Source organism: Aspergillus mulundensis (assembly GCF_003369625.1).
Source record: "Aspergillus mulundensis strain DSM 5745 chromosome Unknown scaffold_10, whole genome shotgun sequence".
NCBI lineage: Eukaryota > Fungi > Ascomycota > Eurotiomycetes > Eurotiales > Aspergillaceae > Aspergillus > Aspergillus mulundensis.
In genome coordinates this window covers 707,937-729,424 of record NW_020797898.1, presented here as the reverse complement: position 1 = coordinate 729,424, position 21,488 = coordinate 707,937, and the positions used below count along the sequence as shown (strand labels likewise).

At 43.5% G+C, this 21,488-nt stretch overlaps 7 protein-coding genes across 7 annotated transcripts; 4 read left to right on the top strand and 3 right to left on the bottom strand.

The window, feature by feature from the left end:
- Positions 1–34: 34 nt before the first annotated feature.
- On the top strand, positions 35–1,821 carry DSM5745_08621 (MDR family MFS transporter; the record flags this gene model as incomplete). Its single annotated transcript, XM_026750637.1, has 4 exons — positions 35–190; positions 249–974; positions 1,024–1,441; positions 1,505–1,821. 4 exons carry the CDS (start codon positions 35–37, stop codon positions 1,819–1,821), a joined length of 1,617 nt encoding a protein of 538 aa, XP_026600650.1.
- Positions 1,822–3,322: 1,501 nt separating this feature from the next.
- Positions 3,323–4,579, top strand: DSM5745_08620 (uncharacterized protein; the record flags this gene model as incomplete). Its single annotated transcript, XM_026750636.1, has 1 exon — positions 3,323–4,579. One exon carries the CDS (start codon positions 3,323–3,325, stop codon positions 4,577–4,579), a length of 1,257 nt encoding a protein of 418 aa, XP_026600649.1.
- Positions 4,580–5,667: 1,088 nt separating this feature from the next.
- On the top strand, positions 5,668–6,480 carry DSM5745_08619 (putative alanine--tRNA ligase; the record flags this gene model as incomplete). Its single annotated transcript, XM_026750635.1, has 1 exon — positions 5,668–6,480. The coding sequence occupies one exon, from the start codon at positions 5,668–5,670 to the stop codon at positions 6,478–6,480; it is 813 nt and encodes a 270-aa protein (XP_026600648.1).
- An 897-nt stretch (positions 6,481–7,377) lies between these two features.
- On the top strand, positions 7,378–8,381 carry DSM5745_08618 (SDR family oxidoreductase; the record flags this gene model as incomplete). Its single annotated transcript, XM_026750634.1, has 3 exons — positions 7,378–7,422; positions 7,475–8,088; positions 8,159–8,381. 3 exons carry the CDS (start codon positions 7,378–7,380, stop codon positions 8,379–8,381), a joined length of 882 nt encoding a protein of 293 aa, XP_026600647.1.
- A 385-nt stretch (positions 8,382–8,766) lies between these two features.
- On the bottom strand, positions 8,767–9,474 carry DSM5745_08617 (GNAT family N-acetyltransferase; the record flags this gene model as incomplete). The annotated part of the gene is made up of 1 exon (XM_026750633.1): positions 8,767–9,474. The coding sequence occupies one exon, from the start codon at positions 9,472–9,474 to the stop codon at positions 8,767–8,769; it is 708 nt and encodes a 235-aa protein (XP_026600646.1).
- A 396-nt stretch (positions 9,475–9,870) lies between these two features.
- DSM5745_08616 (pectate lyase) lies at positions 9,871–10,712 on the bottom strand (the record flags this gene model as incomplete). The annotated part of the gene is made up of 2 exons (XM_026750632.1): positions 9,871–10,274; positions 10,331–10,712. The coding sequence occupies 2 exons, from the start codon at positions 10,710–10,712 to the stop codon at positions 9,871–9,873; spliced, it is 786 nt and encodes a 261-aa protein (XP_026600645.1).
- Positions 10,713–12,974: 2,262 nt separating this feature from the next.
- On the bottom strand, positions 12,975–15,114 carry DSM5745_08615 (Amine oxidase; the record flags this gene model as incomplete). The annotated part of the gene is made up of 2 exons (XM_026750631.1): positions 12,975–14,747; positions 14,809–15,114. 2 exons carry the CDS (start codon positions 15,112–15,114, stop codon positions 12,975–12,977), a joined length of 2,079 nt encoding a protein of 692 aa, XP_026600644.1.
- Between the last annotated feature and the right edge of the window lie 6,374 nt (positions 15,115–21,488).

Genomic DNA, 21,488 nt, shown 5'->3' with positions numbered 1-21,488 from the left:
CCAACAACAACAACCCTCTCTTTCTCTCATCACAATGTCAATCTCGGATTCCAAGTCGAGCGCCGGAGAGGAGTCAAGTATGGAAAAATCATCCCCAGCTGCTGCCACCGATGAATATCCTCACGGAGCCCGCCTGGGTGTGATCATCCTTTCACTCATGCTGGGCATGTTCATGACATCCCTTGACAACGTATGTCTATCTCTTCAGGCCAAGTGCTCTGCGGATACTGACTATCGCTTATTGCTAGACCATTCTTGGTACAGCCATTCCCAAGATCACCGATGAATTCCATGACTTGAACAAAGTCTCCTGGTACGGGTCCGCATACTTCATGACGCTCGGAGGCTTCCAATCCACATGGGGAAAGCTGTACAAATACTTCCCAATCAAGCTCTGGTTCCTCATTGCCATGTTGGTCTTTGAGGTCGGGAGCCTTGTCTGCGGAGTCGCTCAGAACCCTACCACGTTGATCGTTGGCCGAGCCATCGCCGGGTTCGGTGCCGCTGGCATCGCCGTTGGAGTCTTCAGTATGATTGCTTTCTCGGCTCCTCCAGAACGGCGCCCAGTGCTGCTAGGCTATGCAGGGGCCACATACGGTATCGCCGCGGTGCTTGGTCCCATTATCGGTGGCGCCTTTACGGACAAAGTGACCTGGCGCTGGTGCTTCTACATCAACCTACCCATTGGTGGAGTAGCTGCTGTGGCCGTCTTCTTTTTCTTCACGACCCCTGAGAGTGCAAAGCCCGTGAAAGCGACGTTGAAAGAGAAGTTGCTGCAGATGGACTTGGTCGGGGCCGGTCTTATGATGGGACTCATTATCTCATATATCCTGGCGCTTCAATATGGAGGCCAGACACACTCGTGGAAGAGCAGCGAGGTCATCGGGCTGCTGGTCGGATTTGTGCTTATGTCGCTCCTCTTCGTTGGCTGGGAAATCTACCAGCAGGAGCGCGCAATGATTGTTCCCAGACTAGTAAGTTATCCCATCTGGATATTGAGTATGATACTTACAACATATCTAGTTCCTGAAGCGCTACGTCTGGGTCGGTTCCATCTTTATGTTCTTCTTTGCGGGGTCATACTTCGTCGCCCTCTACTACATTCCTATCTATTTCCAGAGTGTCTACAACGCCAGTCCTATCGGCTCCGGTGTTCGAATGCTTGCGCTGATCATCCCGCTCACCTTCGCAGTCACTGTGCAAGGTCTTGCCCTGTCCAAGATTGGCATTGTGCCGTTGTTTTGGATTGTTGGCGGCACGCTTGGCACGATTGGTTCTGGCTTGCTCTACACCATGGACGCTGATACTTCAACGGGCAAATGGATCGGTTACCAGATCATTGTTGGCTTTACCATTGGATGGACCTTCCAGGTCTCTCTTCAAAACGGGCAGGTTCATGCGGCGCCGGAGGACATGTCGCAGGTTACAGCTATCATTAACTGTAGGCCCCTCTGTCTCCCTCCCCAGTCACATACCAAGAGACTAACAATTCAACCTACAACAGTCTTCGTAACTGTTGGCGGCGCGTTCTTCCTCTCAGCCGCTCAATCCGCCTTCAACAACCAGCTGCTGAAAGAACTGGCCGCTACCCTGCCAGAGCTTGACCCCGCGACCGCCCTTGGAACCGGTGCGACGCAGATTCGTAACGCCTTTTCTTCCGACCAGGTACCACTTGTCATCGATGCGTATATGGTTGGACTCAAGGCTATTTTTGCAATCATGATTGGTGCTTTCGGAATCGCCACGCTCATTGGCTTTTTGGGGAGCTGGAAGAGGCTCCATGGGGATTCATTGGCGAAGGCTACTGGGGGAGCTGCATGATGGTTCATTATAGACATGTATTCAGGTCATCGCGTGGCTAGGCAAATTCGGCTGAGTCGCTCTGCTTGATTTGGGGTTTTGGTGCCTCCGTCCGTTAGGGATATATTTGAGGCTGCAGGTAAGTTCGATTATAACGAGGTGTAGGTAATAGAAGTTAGATTTAGATTGCATGATAACTTACGAAATCGCGAGGGAAATCTTATCGATCATATTCACATACGTTCCTCTACAAGATGGCGGTCGTTCCTCTGAGGATGAAACTCTTAGCAACAAACAGCTTATGAAATTGAATTTCTATCCCTCTTGGGGTCAGGTTTAAAGGGCTGATTATTCCCAACACCCCACTGTGTACACCAGACCTGGTCGTCAGGGTCCTCATCCAGCTGCCCAAAACCACTTCACCCTGCTCTGTTCCGTTGAAACGACGAAGATGGCAGCGAACTTATACCAAACCCCTCTAGGAGCCAACCTTAGCCAGGCCATCCATGTAAGGAGATGCTTGATACAACGAGACCAAGAAACTCGCCATCCGTGTTTTCGTCGTCAGGAGACATCTCATCCAATGTACGCCTTATAAAATCTCCTTTTATATTTCTCTTTTAGAAGTCCATAATTTCTCTTTTAAATACCTCGGTCCTTGTCCCCAGCTGGCGCTCCCTACCCGAGTGTCTCATAAATCCCGCAATGGACGTAAATAGAGTAAAAAAGATACCGGCCAGGGCAGGAATCGAACCTGCAACCTTGCTAAACTATCCAGGATACCGTTACAGCTTGTCTGCACTGGCTCCACCGCCCAATCGGGCAGCCGGAATGGTGTTCTGACGATATGGGCAGCATGAGAGCAACGCTTTACCATTAAGCTACCTGGCCTTTTGTGTTAGTAGTATGGTAGAGTCTTTGGAGAATATAGTAACTAGGTAGTGTATTAACTGTAGAGATAGGTGTTCGTGCCTGTGCCAGGGCGACATTATGATCAGACAAGAGCAAGGGCTTTAGAGCCCAGATCATGCAAGCCTTACGGTTCACCACTGCGACGCCTTCCTGGGTAGGGTGAAACTGTCCATCCTGCGGTTTCTCTAATATTGGAAATTCCTACTAGTAATCGATACATGTATGGAGGTCTGGCTTCTTCGCTTACTCACAGGTAGGTCCCTGTTGGGTAAGTAATGGCAAATGAGAGCTAGGATTGTAAAAGGATCAATAATAAGGACTGCAGCTATGGAAGGAGACAGACAGATGGGACTTAGTATGGAATCATACGGCAGGCCGTGGATGATTTGCCCCCCGTCTCCCGTTTGCGCAAGGGATTGACCACAAAGGACCAAACGCCAGCAGTTGCAACTCAGCTTGGAATTCTGGGGTAGGTATCTTGATACAGCTTCCAATTCCAGGTTCTTCGCACTGCCCATCAACATTCCTGTCGTTGATCTAGACGCACCACGCGCTCTCCTCCTGTCAACCAAAACTCCAGCTCACTGGTTTCCGGTCTACTACGGTCAAAATGCCAGTACTCTCACCGATAGCCCACTGGGGCCCCTTCAAGCTTGATGCGCTGGGCATTATAACCACGCTGGGAGCAGAAAGCGTGCGTAATGCCGTCGGCCGCATGGTGTTCAGCCCTCTCGCAGAATACCTACCCATCATGGCGCCCCAAGTCATAGCAGACAACTCCATCGCTACTCCGATTCCTGGATTCCGACTCTACAATATCTCTGATGGGATCTTCGCGACACATCTCGCCGCTTGGTTTACAAGATGGCTACTCGCTCAAGAGCTTAACTGGAGCACGACGGCGTTTACCCTTACCATTGCCGATCCCGCGACCGAACGGCCAATACATCAGGAACCACTTAGGAAGCATCTCAGGTTTCTCAGGGTGCCCGACGGACACATCGCCGCACTCCAAACGTATCTCAACTATTTGCCCGAACGACAGACTGCAGCAAGTGTGGCGCTCCATGTTCTCCTCGCCATCTTACCGATCCTCCTGGGAGACTGGTATGGCGTCGCGGCCTCCCTAGCTCTGACCTCCACCGTGATCACACGAGTCGCCATACTATCTTCCATGAGAACGGCAATCCACACACAGACTCGCGCAGCGCAAACCGATAACAGCAATCAAGCAACAGCGAGACTCTTTGTGATCCTGCCCAACGGCCGCGCCGCAACGATCGTGACAACCCGCGGCATAGCGGATAACTGCCTCCTCGCCGAGCCTTGGGCTCAGAATAAGCAGCAGGAGCAGGAGCAGCAGCACACGGCGCTCCGGACCATCAACTCGGCGGCCTTCTGCATCCTCGTCGTATCCCTCGGAATGGCGTGCCTAGTGATGCAGCTCGTCATTGTAACGGTTATGCTGCTCGGCACTGCGATGCTGGTTAGTCGGATCGGATGCGACGAGACACGCGTCGCCGGACGGCTTCGGTTCGACCGCGCGCCCGAGCTGGAAAGTGACAAAGACACCAGGACGTGGGCGTACGTGCGGCTGGATTTGTCGGAGGATGAGGAACGGACTATGCTTGCGTGGGGGCTGTTCCCGCCGTTGTCGAAGGTGTCCTGGTGGAATCGATATAGGCATTTTGAGAACAGGGCGACAATGACGGATATGGGGATTCGGGACCATCGGGACCTGGATGCTGATGAGTCACTTTACCGTGCGATTCCGGGGTTGAGTAGGGCTCGAGCAGGGCCGATAGAAGCGACGGTGTGGCTGGTAAGACCTCAGCGCAGGGAGCTGCTCGGGAACGTGTATGAGTGATGGATGGTTGTGTTTGAGAGGATTCGGTCATTCATACCTATCTATTTGATCTATTTGTTTGCTAAATAGATTGGACCGGTGAATAGCTTGCCTGCCATACAATGATGTCGCCATCTAGTCTTGATAGCCCTATAGAGAAATGTAGGGTTCCCAGCCGGGGACTGGGTAGCTGTTGACCTTGATGTTTCGGCCGCTGTGATACTTTGTATAGGCCGATGTGTGGATTGAGATGCTCGTGCACTTGATTAGTCGGCAAGATCATATTAGCTAAGAAATGTCCTCTGGTTCTTTCAATGTAGAGCCGTGGTGGCAAGTATGTTATTACAAGGTTGAAATGCCAGTATGTACTTTGCCCTAACCCTAACTCCATCAGTTTATTTCTCAACGCTTGTTTTCGGGTGAGCTTTTCTACCCATACATTGAACTTTTGCCTGTAAATTTCCGCTGGAAATATAGAACTTTATGGTGATTTATTCTGGACCTTGATAGATAAGGTTATTAGTCCTTGGTTGCGTGGGAAAAAAACAGGGGTGTATTAATAACAAATCTCGAGACGCACTACCCCTGCGGCCGCTACTGATACAGGCGGTTTATTAGCATTTCCTGCACCAAGAGTGTTCAACGGTTTTTAACTGAAGTTCTATTGCACTTTTCCCGACAGGAAACCCACATGAGCCAAAATGCAGGTACAGTTTCTACAATCTAACTCGTGGTGGATGCGCTACACGCGTCGGTGGTTGAGGTGCGTAGGTGGTTAGGGCTATCCATTTTAGGCAGAAGGGGGCCAGCCCTGGAGGTGGGGAGAGTAAGATTTTCGACTCTCGAGTCTCCATCCCTTGGCTCTACACTAATCCTAACCTGGAGATTCCCCCGTATTCTATGGCGATCCCCGTGGCCTTGTTCCAACTCCGAGCTCGGACCAGCTGGACAAGCAGCCATATATAGGTGGGTCATCCCGCGCCACCTTGGAGATTGCCCGGATTTTTGACCTCAACGATACCTACCATACATACCTACCTGGTAGAAAGTACGCTGCACACCCGCACCCCACTGCCCATCCTAGACCGCTGACGGAGAAGTAGGCAAAAATGGCCGCATCAACAAAACTCGTTTATCAGCGTTTCATGGAGCGCATAAATCACACATCCAAAATCATCTCGGTCCGCCCAGTCTCAGAGCTCCCGACATCTGATCAAGGACTCGTACCCGCCAACTCTGGCATCGAGCATGCAATTGTCACCGACTCCACCATCTTCTATGTCCAGGGTGGCGGGCAGCCGTCTGATGTCGGGGCTATCACGTCGAATGTGCAGTCCCCGTCTTTGTTCGAGGTGAAATCAGTCCGCCATCCAGCGAGCGGCAGCCAGATCCTGCATCTAGGCCGCTTCGTCCCAATCGGGACACCCGGATTCAACCCAGGACAAGAAGTCGAACAAGCCATTGACGCTGAAACACGGAGCCTGCACTCCCGTCTCCATACCGCCGGGCATGTCATGAGTCTTGCGATTCATGCGCTGATTCGCGAGGGCGTGATTCCTCCACTTAAGGAGTCGAAGGCGTCGCACTATCCTGACGCTGCGTGGGTTATGTTTGAGGGCACGATTGAGGGGAAGCATAAGGATGCCATCCAGGCGAAGACGGATGAGTTTGTGCGGTCGGCGAGCCCGGTGAGGATCCATTGGTGGTCGATGGAGGAGTTGAAGGAGAAGTGCTTTGGCGTTACGGAGGATTTCAGGCTGCCTGAGGGAGAGGAACTGGGGAGAGTTGTTGAGATGGAGGGTTTGGGGAGTTATCCTTGTGGTGGGACGCATGTCAAGGATTGTAGTCTGGTGGGCAGGATTGTGGTGAAGAAGATCTCGCGCTCGAAGGGCGTGAGTAGGGTGTCTTATACTGTCGAATAGCCTGGCTATGTGCGGTATTTGGGTATATGTGGCTACCCTTTTTTAAGATTGGCTATGATGTGTCATTTGCACTCAAGATGGAATGTATAATGAAGTCTAAGAGCGCCTCTCCTCTGAACGGGTCTGCATCAGACATGTACCCAGGCCCTCATGCATGCACCGTGAATATCCTGTCCTTGCCCAGGTGCTGACTGTATCTTAAGAGCATTGGCAATGTGAAGCTCCGACTTCTTGGCTCCAGAGGAGACAATCTCATACAACCCATAAGGGCCGGGTAGAATCCCAAGTGTTTACATACATATCCATCCAATCAAACAAGATCTCTTACTTTCTAATTATCCGGCGTCTTCAGGCGTTTGGTACGCAAACCTTTCTGAATGCCCTCTGGCCGGTTCTCAATGCCCAGGCCGTCCGACGCATATCCCTGATTGGTCGCCGTCATCGCACTAGCTAGGTCTATATAAATTGCGTCTCTACAAGGCCGTAACTTACCGGCGCTGCTGCGCGGTATCACAGGAGGCATAAACTAAGGGTTCATAGACATCGACTCTTCCGACGGCACTTGTTCCCGTCTACTCACCCAACCCTAATCTATACCCCGGAACAGCCGCAACCCTGGCCGTGCAGGTGGTACCTTCCAAGAAACCTTGCATGTGGAAGGCGCGGCTCCACAGCGGGACGGCAGGGGCGTGCCTAACGGGCCGGGACTCACAAGGCCTCCACCGTCCACCAGCCCTCAGGGAAATCTACTGGACGTCGATATCGGACTATCGTGTTAGTTGAACTAGTCACTTTACATAATCTAACTAGAAGCTGAACGTCTCGCTGACGTGTCGAAATTCCCAAGAGAGACGGACACTATTCACAACCAATCGCTCACGGTATCCTACCCTCATCATGGACTCCAGTGAACACCGTGTTGCCATTGTCGTCGGAGCAACTGTTAGTCCAGCTCAGTCACAGATAGTTGAATAACTCACTGACATACCCGCAGTCCGGCATCGGCGTCGACATCGCCCGTGATCTCGCAAAGCGCGGATGGAAAATCGCCTGCGTAGGCCGCCGCATTGAAGCAGGAGAGGCCATGCTTAGGGAGCTCTCACGGGCCGGCGACAACGTCCGCTTCTTCCCAGCAGACATATCGAACTACAACCAGTACGCAAATGTCTTCAAGGAAGTCCGCAAACTCTGGGGTCGTATCGATGCACTATGCGCGAATGCAGGCATCGTCGATACATCGTCTATCTATATCTCCGACTGGAAGAAAGAACATAAGAGCGTTGACGAGATTCCGCCGGCACCGGAGTTAGATGTTGTGGACATTAACTATAAGGGCGTGGTGTATGGCACTCAACTCGCGACGCATTTCATGAGACATAATCCCCAACCGGGCGGTCGCATTGTGGTTACGGGGAGCATTGGCGGTGTTTTTCCTCATAGGACGTACCCTGTGTACTGCGGTACCAAGGCAGCTGTTAACCAGTTTGTCCGTGGTGTTGCGCCGCTTTTGAAGGCGAAGGAGAATATCTACATTAATGTTGTCATGCCCGGTGCCGTGGATACGCCGATTGTCCCGCCTGAGATGACGGCTGCGGTTACGCCTGAATGGTACGTATACCATATTTATTTTTAAGCTTAACGAAGTATTCAATATGCCAGTCTCACTCGTTCTGAATAGTTTGACGCCGGTTGAAACGGTCCTCAAAGCGTACCGGACTTTCCTCGAAGACACCACTGGAATGACGGGCCAGTTGCTGGAATGCTCCGCCGAGAAGCTGGTCTACTATTCTCTGCCTGAATATGGCAATGGACATGTCACCAAGCGGGCTGTCACGGTGTGGGAGCCGCTGTTCCGGATGTTACATGGCGAAGACTCGCAGCTGCCGGATGCCATTCCTTGAAAGGAAAGAAGAACCTTGGTCAAGGGACGGCACAATGCGTATGGGCTGACTAGCGGTGACTGGGGTTACTGTGTTAGCAAGCCCCAATACTTGCGAGCGTCTTACATATTATCTCCTGCCCGAAACGGGAGGCATACCTTAGGCAGCTCACATAAATGATATGTACCGGGGCTTTGGGAAAGGGGAGTTGTTCAGGAGTCGAAAGCAAGTATAGTACATCTACCTAGATATTATCTTTCTGTACAGACGAACATTCACCACTGGCCATGCCAACTCGCCTGAACAACGCAATGCTATAAAAAACTAGCCAGAAGCTAGCGGTTTAGGCCCGATGTACTTCCACTGCTAGAATTATTAAAAAAATATCCATACCGAGCCCCAACCCCTAAGAGGACATATCCCTCTGTCCATCCTCAACCGGCACAACAAACTCCCACTCAGCCTGACTCTCCTCTTTCCAGTAATCCGTCCCACTAAGCCGGAACCCAAGTTCCCGCAAGACCTTCCCACTCCGCGAATTTCCCTTCTCCGTCTCAGCAATGAACCTCCTAACGCCTCGTTCCCCGATCGCCCAGGAGATCACCGCTTCCGCCGCCTCCTTCGCAAGCCCCCTGCCCCAGAACTCGGGTGAGATGCCGTAGCGCACCTCGACCATCACCTGCCAAGGAAGGAAAGGCTCGTCTCCTTCTTCCCGTGGCGGTAGGGACGTCGTCGTGGCATCGCGGATACCTGCGTATCCAATCCATTTGATGTTTTCCAATTCAGCTGGAGTCAGGGTATTATTTCCGTGCAAGACCACGAAGTCATTTCCACGTGTTGACATCTCTCTCGTGCCAGGAAGCAATCCAACCGCAAAATCGCCGAACCCGTACGGTTCCCAATTTCTTGCGATCTCGCGGGCAATGATGGCCCGTGTCTCCTCGTCGGACCAGTTCCGCGCCGGGAAGTGGGCGCCGAAGCCCATGGTGCAGAAATCGGTGTTGGCGTGGAGAGAGGCGTACAAGGCACGGTAGGGAAACTGGTTTATTGCGATTGGGGTCGGGATGAGGATGAGTCGGGGTGTTGCAATGGAAAAGGGCTGGAAGGGAGACATTGTGCTTGGGGATGGAATTTTGCAGGGTTCATGTAGGTATCGGGATTTGTGTAAAGGAAACGACAGTTGTTCATGTGCCTGGCGTGTTGGAGTAGAATATTTCCGGTTGTCAAAGCGGCGGGCCATCGAGCTGAGAAGGGACGCCGAGCTTTGCTTGCTTTTGATTGGCCCATGGGTCACGAGGTAGGGTTCGAGTTGATTCAAGAAGCATGCAACGCCATGGACATAATTACTTGGGTCATCCTATAGGAAGTTTGGTTGCCATGGTATATGTATTATTGAAGTTGGCAGAATATAAATGTACAACAGCAGAAGTAAAACCCCCCTCTCGAATCCCCTTTAACTCATGGCCACCGACACGCAATCAAGCAGCCAATGTCACCAAGCTTGAGAAACCTAGCACTCAGCGAGCTCAGAGTAAATGCAGTAGTCGGAGGGACCGTCGGAGATCTCCTCGGGCTCCTCGTCGTTGTCATCGGTACCCTCGTACTCAGCGCAGATGGTCTTGACATCAGTAGCGCAAGTGGCGCTGTCAATGGTAGCAGTGTCGCCGTAGTTGGAGTTGATGCCGACAAGGTACTTGCCGTCGACGGCAGTGACGCCCTCAAGGACAATGTGGCGCTCGTACATGGAGTCGCAGTTTCCGCAGGAGCGGTACAGCTTGCCGAAGTCGTAGACGGTGAAGTCGGAGACGGTGACGGTACCACCGCCGTTGTGCTGGATGACCTTGTCCTCGGCACCGGTGGCACCACCGCCGACGACGTTGAAGGGGCCGTCGCCGGTCTTGAGGGAGAGCGCGTCTGCATCTTATTAGCAGGTGTTTTTCAAGGTTAGGGAGAGTAGGATAGGTGCGTACCCTCGCAAACAGCCTCCCACCAGACGTTCTCGATGGTGCAAGAGCCCTCGCAGTGGACACCCTCGGTCTGGTCGGCGCCGATGATGACGTTTTTGAGGGTACCGCCGTTCTTGACCATGAAGACGGCGTCGGAGTCGCCGCCCTCGGACTGGCCGGAGCAGTCGACGCCACGGCCGTAGGTCTTCATGCCGCCGTCGAAGGTCTCGCCGTCGACCTCGTAGGTCTCGTCGAGGGTGACGGAGCCCTGGGAGTCGGGGATGGGGAAGGAGTAGCGCTTGGAGAGCTTGGAGGAGTCGACGATGCCGTGGGAGCGGGCGCCGTGCGTGGCCAGCACGCTGGTCGCCGTGGCGAGGGAGAGGAGGAGGCCGTTCTTGATGAACATTTTGGTGTTGTAGGGGAGTTAAAGAGGTGTTAGGATAGAGTAGGAGAAGCAAAGAGAAGGAAGACCGATGATACCAGATCAACGTTGAATGGAATGAATGCGATGGATGATGGCGAGATATGGCGCGGAGGTGACGGCTTTATATCCCTGTCCCTGGCCTCTGGGCCTTGCAGGTTCTGGGCGTTGGGAGCTGCGTGTTTCAACGGTGCCCCTGATGACGGCTTGGCTGGAAAGCTTGGAGACCTTTTGGCGCTTGGCACAGGGGGTAGGACCTGTCGAGTCAGTAGCGTGTGCTTGGCAGTTACAGCTTTACATAGTCGTGTCTCCTGTCTACTTGGAGCTTGGTGGTGCCATGTATCACTCTGCTAGCACTCCTGTTACTGCCGATAGAGCCATCTACGAACCGAGCAGGGTTCTCTTTCCGAAGCAAGTCCATAGATATTGTCCAGAAGCTCAAAGGACAGTCAGTATGAAGCATAAAGATAAAAAGATAGACCCAGCCCAGCAAGCCCTAGTGATGCTGCAAGCATCCGGCTCATCCGGCCCATGGATCCGCCAAGCCCTAACCCATCCCTCCCAGCAACGATCTACAACCAACCGTCAACCTGAGACGTCAAGAACCCTTGGCACGCTCCCGGCCTTGCAACCAATTTCCGCCTCTGCACTCGATAGGCAGAAGATACGAAGCCCCCCACAACCGCAGCCTGCTAAAACGGCAACCCGACACGAAAAGTGGAGACGGAGCGTGGCTGTGCCGTTAGACCCTGTCTCATGTATAAGAGGCCGCGTCCTTCCGCAGGCTCCGAAAGGACCTGTTCGCTTCACTTTATCTATCTCGAACGCTCGGCTGAAGATCGGCGAATACGAGACCCGGCTTCGTTTAGGACCCTGTGCGTGTTCGGTTGCGGCGTTGCTACTTGCTACCGGCGTTTTCGGCAGATAGCAACGGCTCTTATTATTAGAATAGTCTGCTGTGATGCTTGACAATCTGTTCCCATGATGGGTTCTTCAGTTCATTGACTTCGACGCCAAACAGCAGTCTAGTAGCAGAAAACACGTGGCGATTCCCATCGCTATTATTCTTCGCGGAGAAGGAGCAACTCGTCAAGGCAGATCACAACACTCGAAAAAACCTGATCTAGACCGTCGGCATGGAACATGCCAAGAACAACTCCTTAATATGCTGCCCGGGAGCTTGGGCTTCATGAGTCGGAGCAACACCACCTCACGCCACATCTGACTCGCCACGCCTGGCCGTTGCAGCTCCCTGCGTCCGTTTACTCTTAGCCTTTAGTTCTCCTTACTTCGCATTGTACCTCCAGTAGAGCATTCTATCTTATACGGAGTACAGCAGCCATGAGCCATCAACTTTTGCACAATGACTGCGTTACGATGTCGCGACATGGGGCCCAGACACCGAGTCCCTGTCCAGGGTGAGGCGTAATGTAAAACTTGTCAGACACACCCCGGGCCGCGCCGGGAATCGCCCTCGTTATGGTGCGGATCAGCGACCTGGTGAAGAATGGGAACCCGTTGTTGATCGTCATTTCGGGGTGTCGGCAGAAGCCCTATATTCCACGCACAAAACCCCGTACCACATACGGAGCAGAAACACCGAATTCTCATTGTGACAGTTTCTCGTTGCAAGGGACTAAGGCCAGCGCAAACATCCATGCAGAGTGTTCTCGGCTAGCATCTAGATATCAACAGGCTTGAACAAGTTGCTTTCCCCCTGACATCGTAGACAGAATCCAGGCTGGGAAGGACAATACCCGTGAAACGTCCCGAATCGAACAGCGAGTTCCCGCCACTTGAGGAGATCGTATATCGACAACAGTAAAGGTATACGGCTTGGGAAGTGACCTGCCCTGCGATGTCCGGCGACCAGAGGGCAGGATACAGTGACTTTCTAGGCTCTTGCCTAGGTCGCGTCCCTGAATTGCCATGGGATCAGAGTACCCAGGCACTGATTCTCTGATTCAGAACGATGGAAGGATCTTGAACTGGTATATTGAAGCAACTGCCTGGATTCTCGGGTTCCATGGAGGCAGACCGGGGATGGATGAGAATGGGGATAGAGCATACCTCTCAGGTGCCCATAGTTCCCATGCTTCGAGTAACCATTCCAATTCTTTCCTTGCACGGGTAATGAGCGAACGTAATCAATTCTGATCCTTGCCTATCTATGGATGTATTCTCTACAATCTTAACACTCTGTAATCATCCATCATCACCTGCCTCCCCGTACCACCATCCCCGAGATTAGAGCTTCACACCCCCCTTAGCACAACACCCCGCACCCTGCTCCTTCGGCGGATGCAGCGTCGACTGGTTGAACGATTGCGAAGACTGCGGCACATCGAGCGCCGGATTCTTGGTAAAGAACCCATCCGGCTTCAACATAACACTCACCCGCTCAACCGGCATAACGGGAAAATCCTCAATGCGCGGGTTATGCGTGAGCCCGAACGTATGCCAGAGCACCAAATCCTCATTCTCGACGTTCTCGTTCCGCGCAACCCACCCCTCAACGCCGGTGCTGTTCTTGGACTGATTCGTGAACTCCCCCGCGGCAAACAGCTCGTCGTCGCGGTACCGCGTGACCCAGATGGGCTTTGTCGCGAAGACGGCGCGGCTGTGGCCGTAGGACTTGGGATCGGCCAGTAACATCTGGGCTGGGGACGCTTGGAGCTTGTAGGAGACGGGTTTGTAGGTGATGGGGTTGATGATGTTGTCGTTGCGGATTTTGAAGACGCGGTGGTTTTCCACGCTTGTGTTTGCCGAGGACGAGCGTCTAATGATCTCTTCCTTCGTCGTGTACCCCACTAGATACGGGTTCGTGGCATCAGCAGCCATGGGCACGGAGTCCTGGTAGATAACGGTGTTCTTGTGCCCGTCAATCGCCGGGTCGATTCGGAAGGAGAACATATGCTGGTGGAAGGGGGCCATGACGCCCGGACCGACGTTCGTCCCCCATGGCACCGTCGTGCCAGGCGTCTCATTGTCAAACGGGACCGTGCTGAGGATCCCCGTCGCGCGGACCTCGAGCTCGATGTTCGCTGCCTGGTCGAAGATATACGCGAAGATATACTCGTAGTTGCTGACGGTGCAGATCATCTGCACGACGAGCTGGCGGTTGCGGACGGCGGTCGCAGCGCCGCTGCGGTAGTTTGTGTGTTTGTGCTGTAGGCCTGCGTCTTGTTCGTGTAGGCAGATGACGTTCTGTAGGTGCACTGGCGCGCCCTTGCTGTCGCAGCGGTACCCGTTGAAGTACTTAATGTGGCCGAGGCAGTCGCAGCCGAGCGAGAGTTGGTTTGCGGTTATCCCGAAGCCGACGTCGCCGACGTCGAAGGCTTGTTTGCGGTGGAAGGGGGCGCGGGGGTCTGCACTATTAACATTGTCCTCCGCTTGGGGGTGGATTGATAGGGTTGGATGGGTGGGTGGTGGCATACCTCCATACGGAACCGTCATCTCACTCATGGACAACCTATAAAACACACTCCGGCCATCATACGTGATATTATGAATAACAAGCCCCTCCCGACTGTTGAATCCCACCCTGAACCGCCATTTCTGCCAGTACACCTCGTTCCCAGCGACACTGAAACTCGGGCCCTGCGGCTGGCTCACAAGCAACGGCTTCAGATCCGTGCGTAAACTCTCAGTAAGAAGCTCATGCGCGTACTGGATCGTCTCAACCGGCTTCCACGGCTTCGTCTCGCTCTCAACACTGGCGTCACTCGTAGCTGGGAGGTAATCCATGCGCACGAGCTCGCGCGTCAATGCATCAAAGACGGGCGAGAACTTGCAGGGCACGGAGTAGTGGTTGTTCTGCGGGTGGTCCGTGCCGACGATGTACATGTAGCACTGGAACAGCCGGCGGGATTCGTTGGCGTCATCACAGCCGTAGATCCAGGGGTCGTTGCAGACGGTTACTCCGGCGGGAAGCTGGAGTTTGGCGATTTCGGCCTTCACGGCCGGGTTGGCCAGGCAGAGGGCTTCGATTTCGATGAGTTCGTCGGTGTCGACGGGCCCCTGCACGTAGGTATTAACATTGTCCCATCTGTCACGGGGCAACTGGGGAAATTTAAGCTACCTGAATCTCCTTGGGCAGCTCCTTGGCATAAACAACGCTCTTGGTATCGGCGTTCAGCAACCCCTTGAAAAAGGCGCCCGTGTCCATGCGGTGGAAGAGGACTTGCAGGAGGCGGGTGGGTTTTCGGGGGAGGGGCTGGCCAAGACGCTCGGCTTCGATGTAGGGGACGACCTCGGCCTTGATGGGCTCCTGCAGGTCGATCTTCTTGTAGCGGAGAGGGACATTGGGGAAGGCGGCGGCGAGGATCTTGGTGGCTAGGGTGATTTCGCCCGGGGTGATGGGGTCGAAGGGGTGGAGGGTGGTCATGTTGGGGGAGAGGAGTGGGTGTGGGTAGAGTACAAGACGAGAAGGACATGAAGGGAAAAGAAGCCTTTATATATTCTTTCTCTGGAGAAAGTCTTTATCAGTCCCCGCTCTCTGGGGAAGCGACCTTGGAGTTGGAGAAGGAACACGGGCGTTGATTGGCTCAGCGCATCTTTGACTGTTTACGGTTTAGCGTTGCGCTTATCTTATCTGGCCCAAGATAAGCTCACCCAATCCGATTCCGGAGTCTATACATCCAATACGCATACTGATAGGTCTTCAAGAACCAATAGTGAAAACAGCATCATTGGTCTAGTGGTAGAATTCATTGTTGCCATTGATGAGGCCCGTGTTCGATTCACGGATGATGCACAAAAGCAGCAGAGTGTTCTTGCAAAGCTGGAGCTAACTAGGGGTTTTTATAGACATCCTAAGAATCCATATAGACATACTCAGAGTGTCTATATAAACCCCTAGTTAGCTCCAGCTATGGAAGAATAGCTCGCTTCTTTTTATTTCCCGGCGGCCGCCCAGTGGAAAGGGCTCCTGGGTGATAAGTTGTTATTAGGTGTTTGAATGCTTGAAACAAAATACATACTATTCTTCAATGCCACGTAAGTTAGCTAACGTCTGTTCAGGGAACTTAACCCATCAAGGTACTGGTTCCTGGCCATAGCTGCGAAAGTAGGGTAGGCATCCAGAGAACAGCTTGGCCTAACTTGTCTACCGGTCACCCTAGCTAGTTTAGTCACGTGACCTAGCTTTATAGCTTACTTAAGCTTATTTTTAAACTTTATTTATAACTTTAGTTATAATTTAAATATAATAGCTATTAATATAATAAAGTCTTATATTACTTTTTAAATAATATAAATATTAATAATTTTATTAAAACTTTATATTAAACTTTTTTTTAACTTTTTTTTACCTTTTTTTATTTTTTTTATTAATAATACTTTTGCCCACCATGCTAACCATAAAATTAATAATAAAAATTACTTAAAAATTATTTTATAACTTATTTTTATAACTAATTTAAGCCTAGGTTATTTTTAAAAAATACATATAAATTTTAAATAATAAAATAGTTTTTTTAAAGCTAAAGCTAAAAATAAGTAAAGCTATTATTATTAAAAAGTAAAAGTTAAAAGTACTTTTAAATTACTTTTTAATTTTTATTTTTTTAACTTTTTTTAACCTTACATGCATCCCTGGGAAGTACTTTAAAATTAATTATTTATAAAATAATAAAATAGCCTATCTTTTTTTTAAAAAAGCTTTGCTATTAAATTAAAGGCTATTTTAATAAAGTAAGTCCCTTTAGGTACTTATAAAAAGTACTTTTTAACTAATTTAAATAAGCTTTAATAATATTAATAACTTCCATGGTTATTACATGTCAGGGCCAACATTGATCCGGGTCACGCCATCAAGCAATGCCTAAGGCACCCAGGTCATGCCATTATAAAGCATTAATATTACCCGTGCGGGATGCCTTAGGTATTTATTTAACTTAGTAAATTTTATTACCATAAATTATTATATAAGACTTAATATAATATTAAATTTAATATAATATTAAATTTAATATAATATTAAATTTAATATAATATTAAATTTAATATAATATTAACTTTAACTAGAAACCTTAGCTTGGGAACCTTAGGTTTTAAATATTATTTAAGTAATAAATTAAAAGCATGCTTTATATTAAATTGTACCTAATAATTAAAAAGTAGTTATAAAAAATATAAATATAAAAATATTTAAATATTACTTATTTTTTAAATAAAAATAGCTTAAAAAATTATTTAAAGGCCTTAGGCCTTTAAGCAAGGCTTTTATAAAAAGGCTAAAGGCTATAATATATTTAATTTTTTAAGTAATTTTTTTAATTAAATTTATTAAGGTTTTAAATACTTTATTTTTATTAATTAAAAATACTTTATTAAGCTTTATTATTATTAATAAAAAATATTTAAATGCCAGGGCGCCCTTATAATTAAAATTATTTTTTTATTAATTTTTAAATATTATTAATATAATATTTTAAACTAAATTTTTAAATAAATAAAGGTAAATTAAAGCTATTTTAATTAAGATTTTTAAAATATAAACTTAAGTATAAAAAAGCTTAAAACTATTATTTTTACCTAAACTTATATTATTAATATTTAATAATATTTTTATTATTAAGGTTGCTAACTTAAATATTAAATTAAATAACTTATTTTTTTAATAAGTAAGGCTTAAAAAAATTTTTATTACCTTATTTTTTTAAAAATCTTATATAGTATATTAACCCTAAATATATTATAATAAGTATTATTTTAATTAAAAATATTATCTTAAAAATGCCTATGGCTAGGCTATTTATTATAATATTATAATAAAACATGCTATTAAAACTAAAGCTTAATAAGGGTAAGTAAATAACTTAATAAATTAAAGGGTATTAATAGCTAAATAAGCCACTTTTACTTACTAAAAATTTTAAAAAGCTATTTAATTTATTAAGCTTAAATAATAATAATAATATTATAAATAAAATATTACTTAACCAGGACTAAGTATATAAATAACCTTAAATATTTATTGAAAATAAGGTTATTAATATATTAGCATGGTAATTATTATAAAATAAGCCTAAGCTAAAAAAACTAAAGCCTTTAAATATTAAGATTTTTAATAATAAAAACTTAATAAAACTAAAAATATTTTTTAATAATTTTAAAAATATATTTAATAAAGCCCCTATATAATATGGCACTAAAATAAGTAAAGTTATTTATTTAATAAGTAAAGTTAAAAAAAAATATATAATATAAATAATATATAAAATAAAAAAAGGCTTACTAAGCCACCCACGTGGGTAATATTTAAAAAGTTTATATATTAATAAGTTAACCTAAAAAAAGATTAAGCTAGTTAAAAAATAAAGTATTTTATAAATAAATAATAAAATAGCTAACTACTAAAAGTATAGTTAATAAAATTTTAAAAAATAGTTTTTAACCCCCTCCGGGGCACTCCCAAAAAGGCTATTATTTATATTTATATATTAAATAAGCTATATTAATAATATATAACACGCTTGTAAAATTTTTTAACTATTTTTAAAAGTATTAAGATAAAAATAACCTAATATAAGTTAATTTTAGCATGCAAAAAGTAAAAAGCACCTAAAAATAATAACTAAAAAAAATAATAAAAACCCTTTTATTATAAAAAACAAGAATCTAGTAAAAGGTACTAATTAAAATTAAAATAAAAATATTTTAATAAATAAAAAAAACTAAAATTTATTAAAATAGCCCTTAAAAAAGCAAGGTTAAAAAAATTATTATAACTTTAAAAGTAAAACTAGTAAGTAAAAGCTAGTGCAAGTTAAGTATTAGCTCTTGCCTAAAAAAATAAATAAAAAAAAAAATTATTATTATATATATAGCGCGGAAGGGCATTTTATAAAAAATTACTTAATTAAAATAAAAGTAAATAAAAAATTAAAAACTAAATAATAATTACCAGGCCCTAGGCTATTAATTTTAACTAGTATAAATAAGCTTATTATATTTTTTATTTTAGTAAATTTGCAAGTTTAAAAAAATAATTCAAATAAATAATTTAAAGCTTTGCTAAATACTAGGGCTAGTATAAATTTTTTTTTAGTTTAATTTTTAAAAAAGTAAAAAATTAAAATAGCTATGGATTAAATATTATAACTAGTTTAGTATATTAATAAAAAAATTACTTTATATTATAGTTAATTTAAGGTTAAAATATAAATCCATAATTTTATTAGCAAGATAAAAATATTTAATATAATATTTTATATTATTAATCTTGTTTATAATAAGTACTAAGCCGTGCTTAAATAGCCTTAAATAACTAAAGTAAATTTAAATATTTTTTTTAATTACTAGTTAATAATATTAGCGGTATTATACCCCATGTTTTTAAATTAAACTAATAAAAAAATTTATTAAAATAATAAAAAAGGGTTCTATACTTTTAATTTTATATAAATTAAAAAAAACTAAAGGTATACTAGTTATAGTCCTGCCTTTTTAATATATTAAATAAAGTTAGGTCTTTTTTAAAAAAAAATATCTTAACTTTTAAGTAAGAAAGTATGCCATAAAATTTATTTAAAAAAAGGTAAAATACCTTTTTAGGGGCCTATTTATAACCTTTTTTATTATAAATTATTAACTTTAAAAAAGTATTTTAATAAAATATTAGCAAGGGGTTAAATATAGCTATTTTAAAATTTAGTAAAAGTATTTATTTTTTTTACTTAAAAAGTAAACAAATTTTTATGTTTATATATTAATTATTAAGGTTTAAATATAATAACTTAAAAAAAAATTATTATTTATTACCTTATATTAATAAACTTATGAATTAGTTAGTAAATATATAATACTTTATTAAACTTAACCTTTATAACATGTATTATTATATTTATATAAAGCAAGGAAATAAGTAAAAAATAGTATTTTAAACCTAGTATAGTTATTATAAATATATAATTATATTATTTAATTTTATTAATATACCTATAATATTTTAGTTTTATATTAATATAGTAATAAGCAAGGTTCTTAATAATTTTTGTATAATTTACCTAAATAATATCCTAATTTTTTTAAAAATTAAAAAAAAAGTATATTTAATATATTTAAAAAGTCCTGGAACGCTTGTAAAAGCATAATTTATATATAAAGTTATTAAAGTATAGTTTTTATTAAAAAAAGGTAAGTTTTTTTAGTTTTATTATTAGCTAGGGTAAAATATTTATTAACCTAGTATAAAATTAAATAGTTATTAATTAGCTAGTATTAATATTATATTATAAGTTATAAGTTTTTTTAAAATTTATAAACTACTTTAAATAATTTATTAAAAAATATACTAAAGTAACTTGCCTTATAATATAATTTTTAAAAAACATGGTTAAGGGGTGTAAGAATAGCCCCTTTTTATAACTAAATAATATATAAAAAGCTTTTAAAAGGGTTAAATTTATTTTTACCTAGCCTTTAATATTATAATATTTTAACCTAAAAAAAAGATTTTTATTATTATAAATATATTAAATTTTATTATAGCTAGTATTATTATATAGTTAAATTAGGAAAAAATATTTAATAAAAAAAATAAAATTAGTAGTAGCTTATTACCTTTTATTTTTAATAACTTTATAAATTAAAGCTAAAATACAAGGTTTATAATTAAAAATTACTTATAATTATTAAGTTTTTTAAAAAGTAGTAATATTACCTAAAGGGCTTTATATATTTTATATATATTTAATATAATTATAATAACTTATAATACTTTTTTAAAATAAAGGTTTTAAATTAAAGGTAAGCTTATTAAATAAAATTATTAATAATTTATAACTTTAAGATTAAGTATAAGCCAGAAAGGTTTAATTTAATAAATATATTATTAAAATACCTAAACTATTAAGTAAAAAATAAAAAGTACTAAGTTAGTTTACTTTTAACTTTATAAAAAAAATTAAAATTATTTTTTAACTAAATTAATACTAAACAGGCACTAAAGGGCCTAGCTACCCCTTTAAAAAAAAGGTTAAAAAAAGTATTAACTTTTAGGGTTAATATATTTTAAATTATAGGTTATAAAGGCAGCCCGCGAGAAAAAACCTACTAAACTAGCTATAAAACTTTTTAATAAAAGTTATTTAAAGCTTAATATAAGGATGCTTACGCTAGCTATATTTAATAATAACTAAAAAAAATAATTTTAATTAAAATAAGGTAGGGCTTTTATTTAAAGTACTAGTATATAAAAAATAATTTTTTTTTATTAAAAGGTTATTTATATCCCTTTTATATCCACACTATAATATAAAATTATAAAAATATATTATAATAATTTTTATATAAGCTATTTTAGTTATAGGTATATTATTAAGTTACTTAAGCGCAAGTTTTAATAAAAAAATCTTAATAAAAAAGTCCAAGAGTATATTAAAAAGTATTTTTTATATTAAAAATTTAAAGCTTTATAATAGCTAGCCCAAGGCTAGCTTACTTTTTTATTAATTTTAAATATATTATAAAAAATTTTTTATAAACTTTATTATTAACTTACCTTTATTAAAGTATAAAGGCCGCGTGTATAACATAATATTAGTAATAATAAATTATTTTAATAAAAAAGTAAAATATATTTTTATTACCTAAAAAGTTAATACTAAAAAGCTAATTAATAAGTTTATTAAAAAAAATAATATATAATACAAGGGCGCCCAGAAGCCTAGTTATTAATTAAGGCTTATTATTTACCTTAGGTTATTAGTAATTATTTTATTAAGTATTATAAATTAAAAAACACCTTAATACTAT